Source organism: Anas platyrhynchos, chromosome 12 (genome assembly GCF_047663525.1).
Source record: "Anas platyrhynchos isolate ZD024472 breed Pekin duck chromosome 12, IASCAAS_PekinDuck_T2T, whole genome shotgun sequence".
Lineage (NCBI taxonomy): Eukaryota > Metazoa > Chordata > Aves > Anseriformes > Anatidae > Anas > Anas platyrhynchos.
Window position 1 is genome coordinate 11,755,619 of NC_092598.1, and position 23,108 is coordinate 11,778,726.

The 23,108-nt window shown below is 44.2% G+C and overlaps 1 protein-coding gene across 3 annotated transcripts in view; it reads right to left on the reverse strand.

Moving 5' to 3' along the window:
• Positions 1-23,108, reverse strand: part of RANBP10 (RAN binding protein 10) — a 77,173-nt gene that overhangs the window by 19,643 nt on the left and 34,422 nt on the right. For 2 of the 3 annotated variants that reach the window (XM_038185647.2, XM_038185646.2), the window contains exons 4-6: positions 14,985-15,152; positions 7,187-7,209; positions 1,393-1,577 (exon numbers count right to left, since the gene is read on the reverse strand). In XM_038185647.2, the coding sequence (XP_038041575.1) occupies positions 1,393-1,577; positions 7,187-7,209; positions 14,985-15,152 (376 nt within the window). Of the gene's footprint in view, positions 1-1,392; positions 1,578-7,186; positions 7,210-14,984; positions 15,153-23,108 lie in introns of those variants that run through there. The other variant, XM_038185648.2, reaches the window with a different exon arrangement.

A 23,108-nucleotide genomic window follows, 5' to 3' on the forward strand; every position in this document is an offset into this window, starting at 1 on the left:
TCTTCACAGAATCCACATCCTATTTCTCCACGCATACATTGCGCCTACCCTTCAGTAGTATTCCTATGGATTTGTCTAAGCCAGACACTGAGGTTCTCTCAGCCATTGCTCCCTGAATCTCTTCTGAAACATGGTACCATATGCACCATCTTTCCCTTCTCTAGAAACAAGGCACATCGGCGAAAAACTTCATTCCATAGCTACAAGCCCATCTTGTTTTCTCCTCAAGATCATTTACTACTATCTTGTCCCAAAGACTTTATCCTCATCCTCTCACCTATTTCTTCCAGTGCTTCTTTGACAGACATTTCGATCCCGGACACAGCTTCTGCCAAGTCCCTCACTATGAAGCATCCCTGTATCAACCTACCTGATTTCTGCTGCACTGAACACACAGGCAAATAATTCAACGTGTAATGAGAGACAAGATACAGCCAGAGATTTGAGGGTTAAAATTTAACTATGGAGTTGGCCTCCATAAATTGGGGCATGAATCTTTAAATCTGTATCTTTTAAAATCAACTTACGCTTAAACCACCACAACTTTGGGCATTAGCAAGACCCACTTTCACAGTATACTTTGTGAAAAAAATATATTAACTTCTTCGTAAGCTAGAAGGTACTTGTTTTCTAATTCTGTGTTTTCAGAAGCCATGAATCATCAGTTCCTAGCCACACTCTTCATGGCACACACGAATCATAGAATACCCCGAGGCGATAGGTACCCGGAAGGATCACTGAGTCCAACTCATAGAACCATAGAGTCTCCCGAGTTCCCCATGACTGACAGACAACTCCTGTCTGCTTCCCGTAACTACCTTTTTCCAAGCTGTGGTGCTTTAGTCAACTTTGTCTTTTTTCAAGCAGAAGATACTCCTGACCTCTGACAACTCTTGTGTATTGTTCTCAAGTTCCACTCAATCCTTTTTGCAATGGGATGACCAGAAATGCATTCAGTATTCAGAAATTTATAAAGTGCCATAACTGTGTTTTCGGTTTGTGTGTGTTTGGAAGCTCAGGCTGTTTCTTGCTCTTACATTTCTAAATTCAGCTGGCTTCTGTCCTGGTTTTTCCCCTATGATAGAGTTTTTACGGTCTCCTCTCCACTCCCTTTCCCCCAATGCATCATCTCAATGTGGATTTTCTTCCATTATTACAAGCTTTCTCGCAGCCACTGGCTGAAAATTTCCCTCATATCTTTTAAGTTTTAAGCAGCAGCAATCTACTCGGGAAAGACTATTAAACAACAAAACAGAAGGTAAAACGGAGTGTTTTAGATGTGAGAAAAATGCACCGAGTGGAGATTTTTGCCATAAGAAAGCACAAATTAGCATTAAAAATATTTAAAGCCTAACAGAATAAAAGAAGCTGACCACCAGAACAACGGCTTACTTCTGCAGCATGGCTTGCCACTCGCCTAGTCTGTCTCCTATGGGAAACCGCTTAATGGTGCTCTGAATCTTCGCTCGCCACTCCCTCATGTAGTCCTCGATGTCGAACACGAAGGGCTGCTGCCCAAAGTTGGCATCGACTATCTCTCCTGGAGTCTGGAGACCCACTGTAGGGTAGAGATTTGACTGTGAAGGAAAAAGAAGAAACCTGTATTAAACTCAGTTTTCTCTAATAGGTAGTTCCAGTTACATGGCTTGGTAAGAGCTGCTCTTTAAATTTAATGTGTAACGGAGTGGGAAGGGGCCTCATGACTTATCATGCAGTTACCAAAACTTATTGCATAAAACCAGAGCAACAGGTTCGATCTCCCAGTAATCTGTGATCAGTGCCACAAATGCTGCTTACTATGGCAAGTCCACTTTCTGGCTCAGGGGTCTGTAATTTCTACAAGAAGGTCAATACTTGTATAAGTAAATAATAGTAAAGTTGAAGGAGCATCCTCTCAATCAGCAGATCTGTTTTCCACTATTTCCACTGAACTGTCTTCTCCCTTGACAAGAAGCTGCTGTTGGTATTTTACATCTGATCAAAAGTGAACGGATGGCAGTGGAGCTCTGAGGTTAGATCCCTGATGTTCCCAAGTCAGCGTGCCATCCACACAAGAAATTCCACTACTGATTAATTTTATTTTCATTTTAAGAACAAGCACGTCCTTCCGTCTGGATGCACTGTTCCCCACTGAAATGTGAGGAAAATAAAAAAAGTTAACACTGTGAAAATACCTCCAAAATTTAGCTAATAATCCAGCTTCCAGAGAAGATGATCTAATTAGAAACAGATGGTCAAAGTCTATGCACAGCATGCAGGCTGTTTTAACAACAAGCATATGGATACAAATTGAATCCCTGAGCCCACTTAAATGTGGAGAAAAGAGAAAGGGCATCGAAAAAGGTAGAGGGTTGCCTGGTTCTCACTCTAGATCTCATTTTTAAGAGCATGTTCTGTTCGTAGTAATGTTACTCTTCTACAAATTACTTTATGTTTGCAACACAAGCTTCATTAATTCTCTACTTCAGAGCATCTGCAGATGGCCTGCAGGGTTTAAGAAGAAATCTCATGGCACCCATGAACTATTTGGTGTGTTTTTTTTCCCACTTTGCTCTAACACACTGAAGACTGCTACACCTAGAAACCAGACAATAGGCAAGGCACAGAGATGCACTGAAGCATGTAGAGAAACTCAAGTCTGGGAGGTGCCCGTTTGTGGGGTCTGGCTCATGACTGAACCTCCATCTGATGTCAGGAGGAGCACGCTGCTTGCTCCAGGACAAATGAGCAAGTTCTGCTGCTGGTGGCTGGACCACCACTCTGAAGAAAGCTGGGATTGTTCTCTCCTCTATGTCAAGTGGCATGGGCTTTCCTACAGTTACCTGGAAAATTTATTCAGCAAATTCTATTACGGGTTTTGATCTCCCTGTGAGACCTACTGAAGTGGTGGATTTTACTTTTTGCTATGGATATTAAGATTGTTACGAGGTGTAAATCAGCAGAATCCTAATCACATTAGCAACAAGAGCCAGCGTGCTGTGGGAAGTGATTCCCTCTCTCTTTCACTGGCGTGAATATTGTACCCAGTTCCTCCCTCCACGTCCATGTCCCCAGAACAAGAAGAGACTCACAAATGAGTTTGGGTCCAGCAGAGTTCTGCTAACATGGTCAGAGGGCTGGGGTGCATGGCACACAGTGAGAGGCTGAGGGAATTGGATTTATTTAGCTTGGAGAAGGCAACAGATTCTTCTCATAGTTGCTCAGTGAAAAGACAAGAGGCAACAGATACAAGCTGCAACCAGGGAAGTTCCGATGGGACATATGCAAGAAATTCTTCTTTTGAGGATGACCAAGGACTAGAGCAGGTTCCCAGAGAGCCTGCAGCATCTCTATCCTTGGAGATTTTCCAAACTTAACTGGATACGGTTCTGAGCAACCTGCTCTAGCTTTGAAAGCTGCCCGTCACAGAGCAGGAAGTTAGCCTGAATTATCTCCAGAAGTTCTTTCCAGTCTAAATTCTTCTACAATTCCATTTTTTTGTGGGTTGCAGTAATAAGATGGTGAAGAAGTAGCCAGGCATATTAGCCCACACGAACTCTCTCAGTATTACCACATCATGGAGGAGCAAAGGCGTAATGGCAGCTCCAGTACCAATGAGGATCTACTCAGAGGTGTGTGGCTGGTACCGTACCTTTCTGGACTCTCAAATATCACAGGAAAAAAATGAATCTGTAAATGCAGGCTGGGAACGGACATCAGAAATCAGGATGACTGCATCACTGCTGCCTCAGCACACCTCTTCCTTTCACATTCTCACACCAAGGCAATTGCTATGCTACAGGTGTGCAAGGAAAAAGGCAGCATGATAAAGGAGGAGCTACCAGAGGAAAATGTCATTTTTAAAGTCAGTCTCTCCTCTCTTTCAAACCTAGGTAACAAGGAGATATCTCTAATGAGGGATCAGATCTTCCCCACAATCCGTATTTCAGACTCACAAGAATTTTGGTGTTATGAACCCAAGGACCTCCAAAGCCAGGAATCAGACCCCCAGAGTACTGAGAAGTTAAAAGACAAAACCCCCAAACTAGAACACATCACCTGTTTTTCAGCTACTCTGGGGTATGCTCATCTTTGAGGGGAAGCTGCCAACCCCCAGCCAGTCTCAAATCATCTGAGTTAAAATTCCACTTTTCACATGCAGGATGTGTCCTCTCTGTGCTGCAACTGCAGGCAAGTACTCGTACCCCCAGCACCCTGCCAGGCACAGGGAGACTTCATCCTAGAGCCCACTAAGTGGGTGCTTCTCCTGCCAAGTTCTTCAGGCACACTTTCCCAAGTATTTTTTGCCACTTCGTCCTCCTGATGTCCATGGGTAGGTGCTCTCACCCCCCCAGTTTGCCCTCACTTGTTTTTTTGTTTGTTTGTTTCAGCCTCCTCCTCGCTTTGTGGCCCTGCAATCCCTGCTCTCAGCACTTCCACGTTCTGCTTTTTCACGTTTCCTACTCTGGTCACACAGCAGCTTCAGCAAACTGCCAGGCAGGATAAACCTGGGCTTGCGTAAACGGCACACGTAGGCCTAAGCGCTGATTTGAATTGGTGAGAGAAGGGGAAACTCCCTCTGCGGGATCTTTGCTTCTATTCGCAAGCAGGTATTTTCGTGTTATCTTCAGCCCGTGAGGTTTGAGGTTTCTTTTTCCACCCCTGTACATTTGTGCAAACGTAAACAGTCCGCAGGGGGAACTGAAACACAGAACAACCTGAAGCAATTACGCTTCACTGTGTGTGCGGATTATCACAAGAAGTTGTGGTTTTCCATTACAAGTATCCATTTCAATCTCCTACAGCTGCAAATACTGCAAAACATTGTCTTCATCACCTGAAAGGGAAATTTTGCAACTTGCACTTCAAGGATATAATTGGTAATGCTTTGAACGGCCAAATTAATTCCTTGTGTAGCCTCACTGCTACGTCAACAGAATCACTCCAGGAATTATTGAAGCTCAAAAGGTGGAAAAGCAACAGGGCTTAACTGGCCAACCTTCTCATTGATATGTGCCACCAGTGAGCTGCAACATTACATAGGCTGTAATGGAAGAAAAAGCTTTCAAACTACAGCCCCTACCAGGGGGATTTCAGTAACTGAGGCAGAACCAAAAATTGGATGTCAGCTGCTCAAATCAAAGAACTTAAAGGGTGACTCAGGGAAGACTGCTGGCTCCATTCCCATGTGCAGTTAAATTTTCTGACTTCGGTTTTAGCAGGTGAAGAAAAAATTGTATCTTTCACATGATGGGTGCTTTCTCTTCTTTATGTTAAAATGAATGCATACACATGTATTGTGTTTCTGCCTGGAACATAATGCTGTAATAAATGACAAAATATCACTTGCAAGTTATATCAACTTCACATTCCCTACTACTGCAAGGCTTCTCTGCCAGCAGTCGGCATATTTAAATCAAAAGTCTCTCTTGGGTCTGGGGTTCCCTTCTGTAGGAAAGGGCAGTAACCTTGACTGTCTGGAAAAGAAGCCAAGAAACAATGGGCTGAGAGAGCCAAAAAGGCCAGAATAGGACACGGAATACCCAGGCATCTAAAGGAGTGAGGCAAGAAGGAAGTGATTCAAGGGAAGGATGCTAGAGAAGGAGGGTGGGAATGATGGAAGTCAGGTGCAGGCATCCTTAAGGTGAATTTGACCACACAGCAGTTGAGCCATTTAGAATATGGAGAGAAACATGCTGAAATCTCCTGCCATTGCTTGCATCCACAGTCAAGGGGTGAAATAACCCAGTCAAGCTTTTGTCTCACTTTTTAAAGAGAAATTATCTTGTAGAAGGTAATTCCCAACAGTAGGAGGCCTATAGAGCATTCACTGTTCTCCTTTCTGGCCCAGAAAACGTGTCACAGATCGGCTGCTGCTGTAAAAACCAGAACCCACAGAAAACAACTCGGCAAACTCTGGCTAGTAAAAGGCACAGAGATGCCATTTAGTCACTGGAAACTGCCTCAAGCTATTTGAATAGCTGATGCCCAAACCAACCTGACCAGATCTTCCTCCAATTTAACATTAAAACAAAATCATCTTGGAACAGGACATAGATGAAGAAGCTGGAAGGAACAGCAGGATGGAGGGATGCCCTGTGCTCAGGAGCGTTTCGGGTTCAGCCTTAGCAGCGCTGCCAGACCTTGCTGCTGCAAGAGCCCTGCTGCCTGTTCTGCTCCCGTGCATCTTCCCCAGCTGTCTACTCGCTGTCTGTAAAAGAGACTCAATGCTAGGCACAAGAGCACATTAAAATCAGCCTGCTGTGCACTGCTGGATTAAAAAGAAGCAAGTTACAGTAAGCAGGACAGGTAATATCAACCTGCCAACTCGGTACTGTGAAGCAACACTTCAGCTGTATAAGACAAAACAACTGCGTGTGTGTTTCGGTTTGATAGCTATTTTTGGCTGATGAGAGGCTAAATAATAATTATCTGTCTACCCCAGCATGAAGACCACTCTCATTTCAGGAAGAGAAGCAGCGTAGCCAAATGAGCCACTCTTCTTGTTCCTAACCCACTAGCCACAGAGAAGGCTGTGCTTTGGGAGGAGCTGACTGCACGTTGTTGCCTAGATGAACTCATCCGGCATCACAGCACTCAAGAGGAACTCGGTATTGGTGCTGGTGAATCAGAAGAATAACCCTGAATGCATGCCAAATATATTCTTCCTAGCAATTCCACGTGCTGGGTACTGATCACAGGAGGAGGCTTGTCAAAAACTCGTGCGATGAGCCTAGTGATAGCCTTCCCTAACCACCACCTTTGAAACGACTCCACAGCTGCAAGATTTGGAGGAGAGAGGGAGAGGCTGGGAATAACATCAGCAGGCATTTCTGTGCCCTCTGAGGGCAGAAGACAAGAGGCTGCACAGGGACTTTGCACATACACTTCCCACACCCAATGCTGTGTTTGGAAGACAGTGACCTGTAACAGAGTCTGAATCCAGGCTTTAATTCCAGGAGAAGGAGCAACATATTCTTAGAGCTGGTGAGGGATCAGAGGAAGCGTGTGGGTGGCCCACATCCTAGCTACAGAACTATGAAGTTTCAGAAAAGGGAGCATCCACATCATTCAGTAGTGTGTGTTACCATTTTTAACAGGGTATCAAAACAAAACAAACAAACAAACAAAAAATCACACCCCCACACTCTTCCCCCTCCCTTCTCTTTGCATCCTTAGTTAAAATACTGAAAATAGGTGTACTTACAGGGAGGTCTGTAAAGGCTATACCTGTGGGGGGAAAAATATTAGAATTAAAAAGACAAAGGATTTTTTCCCTGCTTGACTACATCCATAACATGCTATAAAAATTTACTACATCTCAATAAATCCCAGCTCGGACCTTGCGTTTCACCACCTGTCATATTTAGAAATAACTTCCCTCCCCAACCCACTCCTCTGCAAGGTTTTGACTCTGGAGAAACGTTCATGGAAAAGCCTAATTTATCAGATATCTCTTCTTACAATTTGATTTTCAAAAAAGCAGCTCCTCTTGTCTTTGCTTCTCCCTCTGTTACTCTGAAGGAGTTAGTTTTCCAGACTTACTTTGGGTTTAGAAACAGAGCTTTACTCTCACTTTGCCTTGGTTTAGGCTATAGCTGCTTCTTCTCACCAGCCAGCCAGGAATGAATATTCAACACTTTGCATTGCAGCTGGGGAACGTCCTTGCAACAGGAGCAAGTTGCAGCCTCCAGCACCTGAGAAATACTGCGCAAAGAGCAGCTTCATCCTCCATGATGCTGTTACAGTTCCAAGTACAGGTGATGGAAAAAAGTGTATGGTTTCCCTTTTTATTTAATTTGGCATATGAGAAAAGAGATACCAAGCAAAACCTACTAGAAATCATAGCTGCTCACAGTAGGATCTGTTTCTGATGGACTAAATATCAATTGCAGAGAGGACAGAGAGGCCCAGCGGTCACTACCGAGAAAGAATGGGACATTTGCAATGCACTGCTCACTTTATCAGGCTCAGCTTGATTCATGTTTTACAGTAACATTTCAGGATTCAACCCAGAATCCTCAATCCCTCCCCACACGTGTTCCCTGCTTTCCATCTGCAGTCAGAGGGGGAAGACCAGCCTTCGGTCTCAACACCAGCACATCCAATTCTAACACATGTTTCACCTCTCAGCCCTGCCCCAGTCCCTTCTGCACTGCACTGAAATGCACTACAGCCTGCACAGGAGCAGTAGGGCACCATTCTGTTTTTAATGTTACAGCGATTTTGCACGGACATATCATGTGTTCAACCAGAAAACCAAAAGCTGCAAGGTAGTGTTACCAGATGAGCCTGAAATGGTAATTTAAAACAAGTTTAGGAGTCAACGTACAAAACAATTACCATTTGAAACAGCACAGATCTGAAGTTGAATGCTCAGAGAGAAAAAAAAAAAGTATTTTGACTAAATAAATAGCCAATAACGTTTAATTAACATCACGGCAGTTTGGATTTTGTCTGCTGAGTACCCTCTCTGCAAACCACACACAAATTATGTATTGATGTACAAGTGATGTTGAATTCCTGGCAGAGAAATCCACGTAGCAACTACTTGTCACATCCCGTCACTTTGTCTGTCCACTTATTGTTCTGCACACTGTGCATGTCCTGCCCTAAACCTGTTTTCAGCATGCTCACCACCACAAGCATAAGCTTCACACTTGTTTTGCTTAGCTAGATCAAAATTTATTTCTACCCTTTAGAAAGAACGAGGCTAACCTCCTTACTGGAAGTCCCCTCCTCTGCTCTCCGGCATCACTCAGAGCTAAAGGCGGCCCAGCCTTGCCGAGAAAACTTGTGCAGCTGCATCCAGTGCATGGGCAAACATACGGCTTGTGAATGGGATGTAACGCGGGCAGAAAATCAGCTGGACTGCCAGGATTGAAGGGCTGTGATCATACAAAGTCCAAGCGTTGTCCTGCAGGGATCGATGCTAGGGCCAACACAGTTTAATACCAACTCTGCTGACCCAGACGATGGGAGGGTGTGCACTCTCAGCAGGTTCACAGACATTACCAAACAGGAGTATGGGCAATACGCTGCAGGGCATACTGCTGCTCAGGAGGACCTCAACAGGCTGGAGAAAAGATCCAACACAAACCTGGAGAAGCTCAGCAAAAGCAACCAAAGAGCCCTTCCGCCACAAGAGTGAGTCCAGCAGAAGCCAACAAGTTGAAGGGAGGTGGAAGGAAGAAGTGTTCAGACTTAGGAGCATCAGGGAAGAAACTTGCAGCTGCCTCATGGGAGGGTACTGAATAGAGTCAGACTCTTCCCAAGGATGCGTGGTGACAGGAGGCAGGAGGAAACAAAGACATGTTGCAACACGGCAAATTCTGATTAGGTATTAGCTGGGCTTCAGGGAATCAGCATGAAGGCGGTCAAACACTGAATCACAGGACCAGAAAAGCTCCCTGGGGATCTCCAGAACTTGACAAGTTTCTGCATAACCTGACCTAGTAGGCCCTGCTGCCAGCAGGGAGGTGAATGCTTGGCTTCCTGAGATCCCTGCCAATGTAAACTGCTCTATGACTCTATAAATAAAGGTATTGCACTGCCTTTAAATTAAGGCATTTATATGTTTAGTGCCCTGTCATGAAACTAAGGCCAATAAAATACTTCAGCTGTACAGATCTAGATCTGTTGCACAATTATGTCTGCTTAGACCGTTCATCCTGAACCTACACTGCTATGCACTTGCATCCAACAAAGTCAACAGCAGAAAGCAGAAGAGTCACAGCTCTAACTGGGCAGCTGAATTTGAAACTGCACTCTCTGCAGCACCTCCAAAGCCTGGATCCAATTTAAAATAACATCAGATATTCAAAGACATGGGAACTGGACGGTTTAAGAAGTCGAGAGCAAATATGTGAAGAGCCTCTCCTGTAAATCCACGATGTATCAACAAGACAGTGACAAAAAGGCATGGACTTCAAATGATGGTTCAGTGCTGAGGTGTCTGATCAACACCTTCACCTTTCAATGACTAACAAAGATGTATCCCCATGCACACAGCCGGCTTACGGGTCTTCTAGCCAAGCTGTGCCCTCCACCCTGCAAATATCATCCTGTCTGCCCCACGGTTGGCCACTTTCTTCAGAATACACTTCAGAATTCAAATTACACAAGAGAACACACATTTGGGTGATCAGTACCAGTGCTCCGCTTAGTAGATGGCAGGGTACTCTTTCGGCTTCTCAACTCAGAGAATGCATTGCTGCAAACTGCAATAAGCGACTACACGTTCAGCAGAACATGCATCTTGAAGGGTAGACTGAGAAACATCAACCCATGAAATATTCAAAAACTTCTACAAGTTGTTGCTGAGAAGCACTATTAAACCCACATAGCTCTACACACTCCTGGAAAACAGCTACCATTCAGTCAAGGCACTTGGGAGAAAAACCAGGCTGTAACTGCATTTGGTATTGTCCTTTCAGTTCGAATCTGGATCATCTATGAAGTCTTGTTTTAAACCTCCCAGTGCTCTTGCTCTATGTAAACTTGATTTGAGGGTTTCAGGACAAACCTGCTAAACTGGGAAAGCTGGGAAGGACGTCTGTGGGTCTCTGACAGATTTCTTCATTTTCCCCGATGCTCCTGTTAATCTCCAGACTGGTGACAAAATGGGTAACTTGGTCTTTCCAAGCACCTGCACTCGAACTCAGACAGACCACAGGACGTTTTCTATGCCAGGACTTCAGAGGGTTGCATGCTCTTTTTATAGCCTTGCTGGTCCATTTTCCTCTGTCTGCTGTCAAAGTCTGAGATCTGAAATGCTCATACCTTAGTCCCTGAGAGAACTCCTCCATTTAATCACAGAGACCTGTAGCAGTCACTACATCTTTCCTTTATTATTTCCTGCATCCGAGACTCTCTGCTTAATGTCTGGAGCCCCACATTTCTCTCTTTCTCTCCTAATTCACCCTTCCAGCCATATCACATCATCTTTTTTATTGCCAGGACTCTGCTCAGAATTTGTCAAAAGCATTTAATCATCAGCCAGAAGACATTCTAGACGTTTTCCAGAACAGAAAACTAAGAGTATATCCAATGTCAAGCAGCTTTCATGTGATGTCTCCAAAGAAATTTCAAGTCTTAGCTCCAACCAAAACATCCAGAATTTGGAATGGCCAATGTGTTCCTACACCGTGCTTCTTGATAGACCTGATTAAATGGAAAAGGATGGAGACAACAGAAGATTACAGTTAAGCAACGGAGAAAACTGCAAGGAAAACAAAGTGAAAAGGTGAAAAGGAGAAAAATTAAAACGCCTGAAGGAGTAAAATGCCCTGAAACTTGCAGTCAAATTAACTGTCATCAAAAAGGGGCTGATTAGTCTCATGAATATCTTTGATATCTGCAGGAGCATTACACAAACAGCATTACACAATGACCTAATTTCCTAAGAGGAGAGAGATACAGCTTCAGCAGCTGAAGACGTTGAGTCAGGGAACATCAGCAAAAAACACTTTCATCTCCTTCCTGATAACTCTTGGGTTTGCACAACACACAAATGAGATTCTCAGGTTAGCATTAAGTATCATTAAATGTTTGCGATCTTCATGGAGACACTTATGCCAGAGCAAAAGGGTACTGACTTTCAAATAAATCATTGCTCCAGTCTCCTTCTGGTCTTGGTTCCCCTGCTGACACCCACCTCAACTCCCTTTCTCCCATCTCTCTGCTCAGTGCCCATGGACTGGTCCCTGTGGCCTTGCGGGGCTCAGACACTTCTCAGCATTCAGCAGGAAGCCCTTCTCTTGAACGTCGTGTTTCTTTATCAGCAGCAAAAACAGTGGACTTTAATGAAAGTGTTCCTGGCTGAGGTCTTCATTCCGATTTTGTAAAAGATAGTAAAATGTTCCAGCAGCTTTTGCTGGGGTCAGGACAAGGACCGATGGCTTGCTGCTCCCTAGCACTTCAGTCACTGTCCCTGCTGACCATGTCACCTCTCCTCTCTAACACAACCATTATGCCACCACAGCTGAAGAGGAGCTGGTACCTGCATGAGCCAGTTGTGAAAGCTGAGGAGATTCTCCTAGTTATGATTTTCTCATAGTATCAGGTCTTGTACTGGTACATCTGAACAGCCCAAGAGGAGGAGACCCAGGAAACAGCAATGGCTATAATGTACCGAAGTTCTCCAGGCACGGTGAAATTTAATTCCCTTCCTTTGTTTCTTCCCAGTGGTATCGTTCACAGCTGGGGGAGACTGGTCTCCAAGGGATCACTGAATGTCAGATTAGAAAATAACAAGTTTTCCACACAAGAAAAAAAAATCTGAACCAAAAGGAGCACTTAAAATCAAGAAAGGAAGACCAGGCGATTTCACTGCGGTAAAGACCTAAAAACATCCCAAACAAATCTATGAGCAGGACATGAGGCAAAGAATCCGAAGGCTGTAGCAAGGAAGTGTGATACAAAAGTTTTTGAACTGTTCTCTTCATTTGACTCCATCAGCCCAGACAGCAAGACAGGACATGACCGTGTGAAGAGAACAAAGGACAGAGCAAGCACCGACATTTCAGCCGCCTCCCTCTCTACCCCGCAGATTCCTGCTAAGTAAAAGGAATTACTTTTCCAGTGAATAAATTTGTACTTGTTAAATAAATAGCAGACCTGCCCTCTTCCTGACAGTTACGGTTTCATTCCGAAGGGAAGTCACACCGCTTGTCAAACTGAAAAATGGTGAAGCTGGAAAACCATCCACTCCTGTAGAGCTGACAGCCAGAGAGGCACAGCACTAGCCACCATGCAATTTCTGAGTAAATGCACGCTAAAAATCAAGAGCAGCGACCAAAGGGAGAGATTTTGTGAAATCTTTTTTAACTATTTCAGCACCTGAATCGTTTCATGGTGAACTCATCTCATTCCTAAGCAACAGCCCCTGTCCTGCATCACCAGCGGTTGCTCTCACACCTCTGCTTGTCTTCACAGTGGAGGACTGATGAGGGCAATATCCACAGATTATGAGTTAAATTTAGAATAACCCAGCTATTAGAAATCCAGGCAATGAATTAATACCTACAGACTACAAACGACTCCTCATCACTCTACTGACTGGTCTCACTAGGTAGGAAGCCTGAAGTCTTCACTAGAAGTCATCCTAGCAGTACACACAGTCTGGCAACTAAATAGCCATTAATTCAAACAAGAAGCCAAATCATATTCCTAAAGAAACATTCTTAACTCTGAGCAACTGCCCAGCAGGCTGCTGATCAGGGCTCCATTCCTAGTATCAGAATGTTAAAAACAAGTCACAAAGGATGCTCAGAGAATTATTTTTTTTTCCATTCAGGGACAGAGACCTCGATCTGTCGCAAAGCATCAGGACTAGCTGCTGAATGCAATGCTACAGACTCAAACTAGAATGCTGCCGGGAAGCAACATGCTAGGCAATCATCCCCTAAAAATCAACAAATGGTTGGTGTGAAATCAGAGGGAAACTGAAAACAATTTTCTGGATGAAGTTACGTTTGCATGAGCACTAGGCCTTTCTCAGTCTGCCTCACAGGAAGGATCCTTTGGACAGCCCCACACCTCAGATCCGTACCTCTGATGTAACTCTAAGATAGCCTGCTGCTTCCACAGAATCGCAGACTGGTTGAGGTCAGCAGGGACCTCTGGATCCATCTGGTCCAAGTCCTCTGTTCCAGCAGGGCCACCCAGAGCCTGTGCCCAGGACCAAGTCCAGACAGCTTCTGAAGATCTCCAAGGATGAGAACTCAACAACTTCTGGGCAGCCTGTGCCAGTGCTCCATCACCTGCATGGCACTGAAGTGCTTCCTGATGTTCAGAGGGAGCGTTCTGTGCTCCAGTTTGTGCCCATTGCTTCTTGCCCTGGCACCACTGGAAATAGCCTGGCTCTGTCCTCCCTTCAGATACTTACAGACATTGATGAGATCTCCCCAAGCCTCCTCTTCTCCAGGCTGAGCAGACCCAGCTCTCTCAGCCCCTCCTCACAGCAGAGATGCTCCGGTCTTTTCAGCATCTTTGTGGCTTTTGGCTGAACCCTATCCAGTAGCTCAATCTCTCTCTTGCAGCAGGGAGCCCAGTACTTTTCCCACCAGGAGCTCACCAGCAGAAATTAGACACTTTCTAGGCACACGCTGTGCTCCAGTCCCACTCTTTTCTTCAGCTCAGCCAGTCACTCAAACAACTTCTGTTCTGATAGCTGTTCTCATGGGGGTGTTTTTCTACCAGCTTCTTCACCATGAATTCAACAAAGTATAATTGATACAGCAAGGAGAAGCAAAGGAAAGGACTGCTTGCCCCCTGCCAAACCAAATTAATTTCAGGGCAGAAAGTGAGCTGAAGTTATCAAAATTTACTGCATGTCTTATGCGACAAAAAAAAAATTTACAAGAATTGTTCTAGGGTGGAGAATATGTCATCCAAAGGAAAGTTATTTTAGGCAAAAACAGCCACAACTTTCTATTTTAGAAAAATCAGATACACTGGATGCCTGGAAAACATCTGTGAGATATTCCAGGCAAAATACTGAAGTCCTTAACTTTAGGAGAACTACTTGGATGATGGTGAAATGAATCAAATTATAGTCGGTGCTTAAATAAGAGTACTTGGGCAGAATTAATGTCTAGCTTTGGGAATATACTTAGAGCAATGTGTTAAGGCTTACAAATGCACAAGCCACTGAGAAACGTACTAGAGTTCCCACTTCTTTATTTCCCTGTTGCTCTGCCATCAGCTGTCTTATCCAACCTCCCACAAGCTGTGCAGTAGCAGAAGAAAGGAGCAGAAGCTGGGGATACAATCCTAACCTACTTAAGTTGAGCAGCACAGAAACCATTTTGCGTGCTGCAAGTATTTATGTCTTTGGGCCAACTTACAACTCCTGACTGCTGCAGAGGGCTCTTTTTCTCTCCAGTTTTTTAAACCTCACCCACGAACGTGGAACAAAAGTTGCAACACATGCAAAGTATTAGAGTAAACAGTGAGAGCCGGGCAGAAGCATCCTTCTCCTGAGAAGGACTTTCTTTACTCACCTAAACTGTGGCCATTTTTTGTGTAGAAGCAGGTGTTGTTGATCAGGTTGACACAGCAACCAATCACATCTCCAGTTGTGAACGTGGGGCCGTAGGGCTGTCCTGTGCCCGAGGAGCAGAAGGAGTGCCCATCGTCACCGTGGTACCCATAAGAATGTTTATCCCATCCTGCAGAAAGACAAGAGAGCAGGTCAACGATGGAGCCCATTTAGAAGAACATCATCTTTCGTGAAACAATTTTCTGGTAGGAAATTTGAAATGCTGATTGCCACTCCTGATTCATTCCAATACTCATTTTCACACACCAGTAACAAAAACAAATAAATGTTCATCAATCACATCAATCAAAATGTACATCAATCACAACACATCATCTGTGCTTGAACCCCATTTGTTATTTATGAGAAATAACAAAAATAGATTGACATGGAGGCATTTTCATAGCACAAAGATTTTTTTAATTTAAAAAACATGAGAAGCTTGTTTCTGTTTTGTCTTGCAAGTTGTGAAACGAACTCCTCTTTGTAAAACACCTGTGTTTCCACTAACAATCTGCCAGCCTAAGGATTTAATAAAATCATTCCCTGCCAACTGCGGCTTTGTCTGTAAATTCTGCTCACAGGTGACAGGCTAGAGGCAACATTTGCACACTCAATTTATGTTTCACTTCTAATAGTTCACAATGATTTCTGTGCTCCCCTTAATAGTAACATGTCCCATTCTGTGGGACAGCTTAAAACATATCCCTTAAATGTCAATTGGCAATTTTCAAAATGGTCAATTCTAACATTATCTTTTATTTCGTCTGCCAGTAGTACTGTGTGAAGGGTGAAAGGTGGGTTTGGTGATAGCAGCACTTGCTCTCATCTACATCTTGCAGTAATTCCATAATTCTGCATTCCCTACTTTGTTCTATTCTATCCCAATTCTGTTGTGGATTCTTACATTTGGAAATGCCCCGTGTAACTGCTAACTGCTGCAAAGAAGAGAGATTAATCCATCCTTTAAAAGCTGTAGTGTTCTTCAGGCAACACACAGGTCTTCTCTTTTACAGACGCTCGTTTCCCTCCTGCAGAAGAGGGGCGATGTGCCTCCCACCGCCATGGCCACAGAGCAAGCCTGCAGACCTGCTGAGCCTGCCAAGATGGCTGGTAGCTCCGCTCTCAGGAGACCAGCAAAGGCAGGTATTGAGTCACGAGGAACAGTTCTCTGTAAAGAAAGCATGGCATACTCCTGCTTATCATCTGACTTCAAGAGGAATCAGGGTCTTCTGCAGCTCTTTGGAGTGTTCCTATGGACTCTGCAATCAAAGCTGTGTCTGGCAGAGAGATGTACTTGCATGAAAAGATCTGAGATAGACACAACGTGATAACCACCACACATGTTTTAAATGGATACAGTTGGATCCTTAGGCAGATGGTGCCAAACTGAAGCTGAAGCAAAAGGAGCTGACCCTCTACTGACCCTACACAACCTGAGTTGGTAACAAGGGAGCAGAGAATCTGTTAAATATGGAGCAATGGTGTGGGCAAACAGACTACAGACGAAATAAAAGTGACCACGACCATCTCCATGGGGTGAAAAGTAAAAAGCACACATCCTGCAGTGAGGCGAGAAAAGCTTCAGTACCGCAGAGAGGAGCCCACCTGTGGAGGTGGGCTGGAGCACCCATGCCAGCCGTGACTTTCATGCAAACCTGCCAGCAGCAGGAGTGCACTGGAAATTTAATCCCATAAAATGGTGCTCAGCCACTTGCACTCATGGGTCTTTCTGCCAGAGGATCCACACGCTCGTGGTTTCTCAGAAAAACGTGAAACATTAAGTGTGTTCCCAAGGCCCCCAGCTTATTGCACCACACCACAGCGCTGCCAAAGGCACGGAATGGAGCAAGACTGAAACGTGGACCTCAGGGCAAAGTTTGGGAGTGAAAGTTGTGAAGGACTCCCAGCAGTTCACCGTCTAGAAATGGTGAATAATCCCTTCTGCTAAATCAGTAGGAACTGAGATGTCCCAACAGCAGGCTCTGGCTGCCCTCGCACCAGCTCCAAGCACGCTGCTGCCACCAGCACCCGTCCTGCTTCGTGTCTGCAGAAGGGACAGGGACAGCAGCAGGGGCAGCACCTTCAGCAAGCTCAAAAACGATGCCAAATTGGTTTGCCAAAAACAAAGGAGGGTGTGATAGAGGCTCCAGAGTTTATTGTCGACATTCCACTGGCACGACTCCTTCCAGCAAAAATATCATTGGAATATTAGTGTGGCTCCTTTCCACTATCCCTTTATTTCCTCTGCTGCTGGCCTGTGACGGGCTGCCATCGCTCATCCATTTCTTCAGTCTCCCAAGACCCAGACCTGTTACTTGTGTGTAAATTCCCAACCTCGTTAATGAAACTGTCTGGGAACTTCAGCTGATAACTCCGACCACTTTATCTCCTAAGCTACTTACTATACAAGCCAAATACAAGCAGAACTCTCCTGCATACAACTTTGCACCAACTACATTTAAGTAGTCAGACGATTACATACCCATGCTGTGCAGTAGGTAAGGCTAACATGAGAAATATAACTGCGTGCCCAGCTGTGAGAGAAATGCTGCAGAAGGTTTGTGCTAATGCAAATACTAGAGGTTTCATTTAATAATACAGATTTTGGTGCTCCGATACCTACAGATGACCTCTATTGAAAAGAAAATCTGCTCCTGTAAGACTTGTGCTGGGTAAAATAAGTATTTGCTGCACCACCAAAGGTAGATGAACTGCACTGAGAAGTCACTGAATAAAGGCTTCGAGGGCAGCATGAAAACTGATACATATCACAACAGCACATGGAAAAAAGCTTGTTTTGAAGATTCTCTACTGACAATCAATAATAATACCACCAGTTAAGAAAACCTCATCCATTCATCACTTTGGTAATGATACAGAGGATTAACTTCTTCAACACAGATGTTGTGTAGCGCTGATTCTGGACCTAATGCAATACTAAGTGCATTTAATCTAGGCTGTCAGCCTTACCAAATCTCCATGGCCATCCTAAAAAGAAAAAGTCAGATTTACCTGAAAGAACTTACTGTACTTGCCATAAACATAAGATGAATGGCATTAATTATACGCCTAGCCTGTAGTTATTTACTAAGCAAATAATGTAACAGTATTTCTAAAATGCTTCCTAGAGTCAACATCAGGGTAGCAGCATACAGGTCACTCCAGCACTGGCAAACTTCAGCCACTCTTCTGGAATCTCCTTGCATTCTAAGCTAAAAATAACAATCAGCACTTCTAACACTTCTAGGCCAAAGTTATCTGGGCCTGTTGATTAAAATAGCATCTCCTGAACAAGACATTTGGCATTATCTCCAATTACCAGCAGAGTGAGAAATAACTCATCACACGCATTTTACAAATACATCCTCCAACTTCTCTCCAAGTGCCAGAACACTTGCTGAAAACTTGGGGCTCTTCTGCATCATTAACAATTTACTATCGCCACCTAGTAATAGGTCTATGATATGACAATCTTTTCTTTGGCTCCTACTACACCCCTCACACCTAGAGTTACTCAAGAACTTTTCTTTACACGTCTAATACTTTTGTAAGGGCTGAATCAGACTTCCCAGGTGCCCTCCCCACATTTTAGTCTGCAAATCCTCTGGACAGCTTAACCTTTGTACCACTGTACTGAAGAATTTCCAGAAACTACCGCTGTGACCAGCAGGCAGAGATGAGATTTTATCTGCATGTTCTTAAAAAGAATGGCCACACGGGGTATTGGGCCCATCTAGCTAAGTATCCTGCTCAAGATGTTGTTGCCTATAAGACAGCCTAAACACAGAGCATTCAGGTATCCTGCTCTTACTGAGAAGTGTTACAGCTTTCTGACCGTCTGCAGCACAGACGCATACCGAGCCAGGTGGAGATTCTGTTTATCTAGTGCTCCTCAAAGGATTTGCTTCCCCTGAAATTCTCCAGTCCTCCTGTAACTCCACATCAATATTCACATCGCCCACAGCAGCCTGCAACCAGGCGTTTCAGCGTGTAACTGGAGGCTGTGGGAAAACCTGCCTCCCACTATCTGGATGTCATACCCTGTAGTTCTTGCACGGTTCTGGAGAAGATAGGAACACAGATATTCAATAGCTGCAGAACTTACATAATTATTTAGGCTTCTACAAAATCCCCCATCATCATCCCTTTTCCAGACCGCTGAGTCCTTGCTTACTTAGCTATTCCCTGCGTTTCTGACCATCATCATCTGAACCTTTTCCAGATTGATTGGGCTGCTTTCAGAACGGAGGTGAAGGTGCAGCACGGACAAGGGAAGTGGGCTATAGTGGTTTTCTGCAACGTTCCCCAGTCCTCTGCGAGTTAATCCCAGCATTTTCCCCTTTATTATCCTTTTTACCACTGATGTTTCAATGCAGCTATTGTAAGCTAAAGGGTCACGAGGAGTCCAAAATGCATCATTGCTCTTGTCTGCGAAGTGACGATGCTCTCTCCATGCTGGTTCTCACCTGCATGCTCGGCCTCGGAAGGTTGTTATCTCACGGCTCCTCTCCAACACCTCTCACATTACTACCCGCAGTACCTCAGTATCCTCAACGAACTGTCTCCTCACTGCTCCACCACTTCTTCCACCCCATTTCTGATCACCCTCAACTGCACAGCCACTACCAGCACACCCCCGAGCACACCGCTACAGCCACCGTCTCCCACGCTGAGAATCACACAAATCAATCAAAACACACCATCAAAAGCACATAATTATTGCAAGGAGGGAAAAAAAGGTATAGAATAGAAAGGATTTGGCCACCTAGCACATGGTAGTGGTTAAAACGGAATCCAAACATCCTGCCTCCAAAGGCTCCTGTTTAACTCTAGCTCATTTTGAAGGCAAGTTCATTTAGAACATGCAAATTCACAGGCAGAAGCACTCCACAGGTAGGACCTCAGCAGCTAGTGACCAAAAAGAGATTAATTGTGCCATCCTTTTGAATTGAAAACATCAGCCCCCAAACTCAAAACACCTGTGTTGTATTTATCAGTAGCCAGACAGGTGCAGAAGAACAGCTCTGCCTGTACAATCAGTTAATATCAAGAGTATGGAGAGAGAAGCAGAAACCATGGGCTTAAGAGGACATTTTTAGGTGTTCAGCACCAAATTGAAGTTCTGTTTGGCCTGCTAACACCTGCAAGAAAAAGCAGATAGTCTGCCAAGAAGACTGATGCATCTCGAACCCAATATGTATTAAAAAAAATCAGATGCTTGGGTGAGAGCAAAGGTGTAAGTATAGCTTCGTTTTTCTTTATTTAACCATGCTTCAGGATCAGAACAACTACTACTGTTGCAACACATCCTTGTGTTTCAATACCTGGACTACAAAAATGGTTGATCAGCGGCCACAGCAACTCCCGCTATAGATTTGGGGTACTGGAAACAAAAGAAGTTTGAGGACAAACTCCTCAGGACAGGGACTGGATGTGGTCAGGTCTCACGGTCTTCAGTTTCACACTGAATTATGTACAGGTAGTGGTGCACACACGGCCCGTGCTCCCATCTACTGCTGTGCAGTGGCCCCCTGTCACCCCAGTGCCCAGCAGATTCATCCAAACCCAGTTTGCCCCCCTACAGGGCAACACCAGCTGATGTTCATCAAAGAGTGCGAGGTTTTTGGCAGGGCTGGCTGTACGTTTAGCTCAGAGATTATTCTGTGGTTTTGAATGAAGTATTTTCACTTGCGACTACACGAGAGACAAAGATAAGACCAAATCTTAATGGCAGGAGGCCTAACTGTGGCAAGTATCCAAAGGAAAAAAAAAAAAAAAAAAAAAAAGGAGAAGAGAGGAGAAGAGGACACATATATCACATGAACAAAGAGCAAGGAAAGAACCAAGTGACCCAAAGATCAAAAAGAGTCTAGAACAGACAGGTATAAAGGCCTGCAGAAGACTTTGGGGTTTACAACAAAACGTGGGTGATAAACTGCCCGATCCACCACAACGTGCACAAGTAGAAAGTAACAATATAAAATTTCTTTTTTAACAACATTGATCTGGCATGGCAATTTGTAGACCAGATCGCCAACTGCTACCATCCAACAGCCACTAGATATTACCTAGGCTTCAAAAAGCACCAAAACACAGCCCATGCTTAATTATATAAAATGACACTACCCATTGACTCACAAAGAGAAAAAACAAAACCAGAAGCCTCTGGATGGCTGCAACATGGGCAATACCTAGTCAACAAGAAAAGTCTGTTCCACCTGCCCCCCCAGACTTGCTAATGAACCCATTTTACTATTACCTCGCATGCAGCTCACCACAGAACACGGTGATCAAGATAAAATCCTGCTTCGTTCAATGAATAAGCCTTCCTGATGCTACAAGCTTGAGGGACAGTGAACTGCAAGAGGTTGAGCATCTTCGGCCAGAATCAGAATACAATCTAGTCTTCAAGAGGTCAAGGCACATTACAAGTCATTTATTGCCTTGTCAAGAAGACAAGATAATTAAAGCACAACTACAGAACATGCTGGTTTATCTACACAGGCAAGGCTCAAAAAGCTCTCTACCACAACCACGTCACCACTGTACTTTTACCTCTATTATTTTCCCTGATACCCCATGCCAGGGGTGCGAAACAACTTAGGATGGAGAGAAAGAACATGAGGTGAGTATTGCTGTTGATATATTAAGTGGCAGGGGCAAAGAACAAGTTGGATGCAAAAGCTTTTATCACATACACAGGCTTCAAATCTCAGTGCACTGAATAATTCACGTTTACATTTATATGCCAACTTTTAGCTGATGGGCAAGAGCACCTTTATGAAATATTAAGACACCTTCAGAAAGAGCTCGCATGGTAATGGGCAAAGGCCATTCTACAGAGACACAGAGCAGTTACACGATTCAGCCAAAAGCAAAGTCAAAGCTCGTTACGGGATGCAGGGGGCCAGGACCCAGTCACTATAAAAACATTCCCTAAAACGGTATTTAGTGAGGTAAGAAAATGATGAACAAAAATACCTCTATAAACACAAAACTTTGTTGAGAGAGCTCCCAGCAGAAGCATGTTTCATGCCGGTAAGGGGTTGGAACAAGTCCTTCTAGATTCTAAGATGAGGTTCCTTAAACACTTTCCACATAATTAACGTAAAGCAACAAGGTTTTCTGAGGAGGATCATATTTATCCATTAGTTTAAGGTTGTAGTGAAATTTAGGTTTATGCTGACGTTATCTTTTATCTAGAAGGCCGTAATAATAAGTACAGCCACAATAAAGATTTTTGTTGTCTGAAAAAACAACGATACTGTTGAAAAAGGGCCTATATATGTAGTGTCTTTAAAAGAACTACAGCAAAAGCAAGTGCAGTTAATATTACTGATTATAATTACACTACAATTGCTCACAGGTCTAAAATCAAGAGGACTAACTAGGCAAGGGTGCAGCCATGGGCAGGGACACCTCCCATAAACCAGGTTGCTCCAAGCCCCATCCAACCTGGCATGGAGCATTTTCAGGGACGGGGTGTCCACAGCTTCTCTGGGCAGCCTGTGCCACTGCCTCAGCACCCTCATAGTGGGGGATTTCTTCCTTATATTACCCACACCTTTCAATTTTTCAGGATATGCAAGTATGCTACCACCCCCCATTAAGAATCAGGCAAAGGCATTAGAAAACTCATCACTTTAACTCATCCACACTAATGCCTCAGCACTTATTAGCCAGTGGAAACGCTTTCTTTGATTCATCTTCGAGTCCAGTGTTAGCACCTCAAACACGGATTCACGTTTCTGTTCAGCTGGAATTATGTCAGAATAGAACAGAAACAGAACAGTTCAGTTGGAAGGGGCCTTCAAAGACCAGCTAGTCCGACTGCCTGACCACTTCACGGGTTATTATTTCCAAATATTTAAGGGTGAAGCATGGTTACTGGAAGCCTGGATTTTGGTCTGCCTCCTCACTTCCAAACCTGAAGTCCATGTGCCCAGAAGTTAGTCTAAACTAAAAGACCAAAGAAAAAAGAGAGGGGCAATAAAGAAAGAAAAGTAGAACATCACCCTATTGATGACCTGTCTGAAGTTATTCTGGCCACATAGAGGGCAATCAATACAAGCAGAAGTGAACT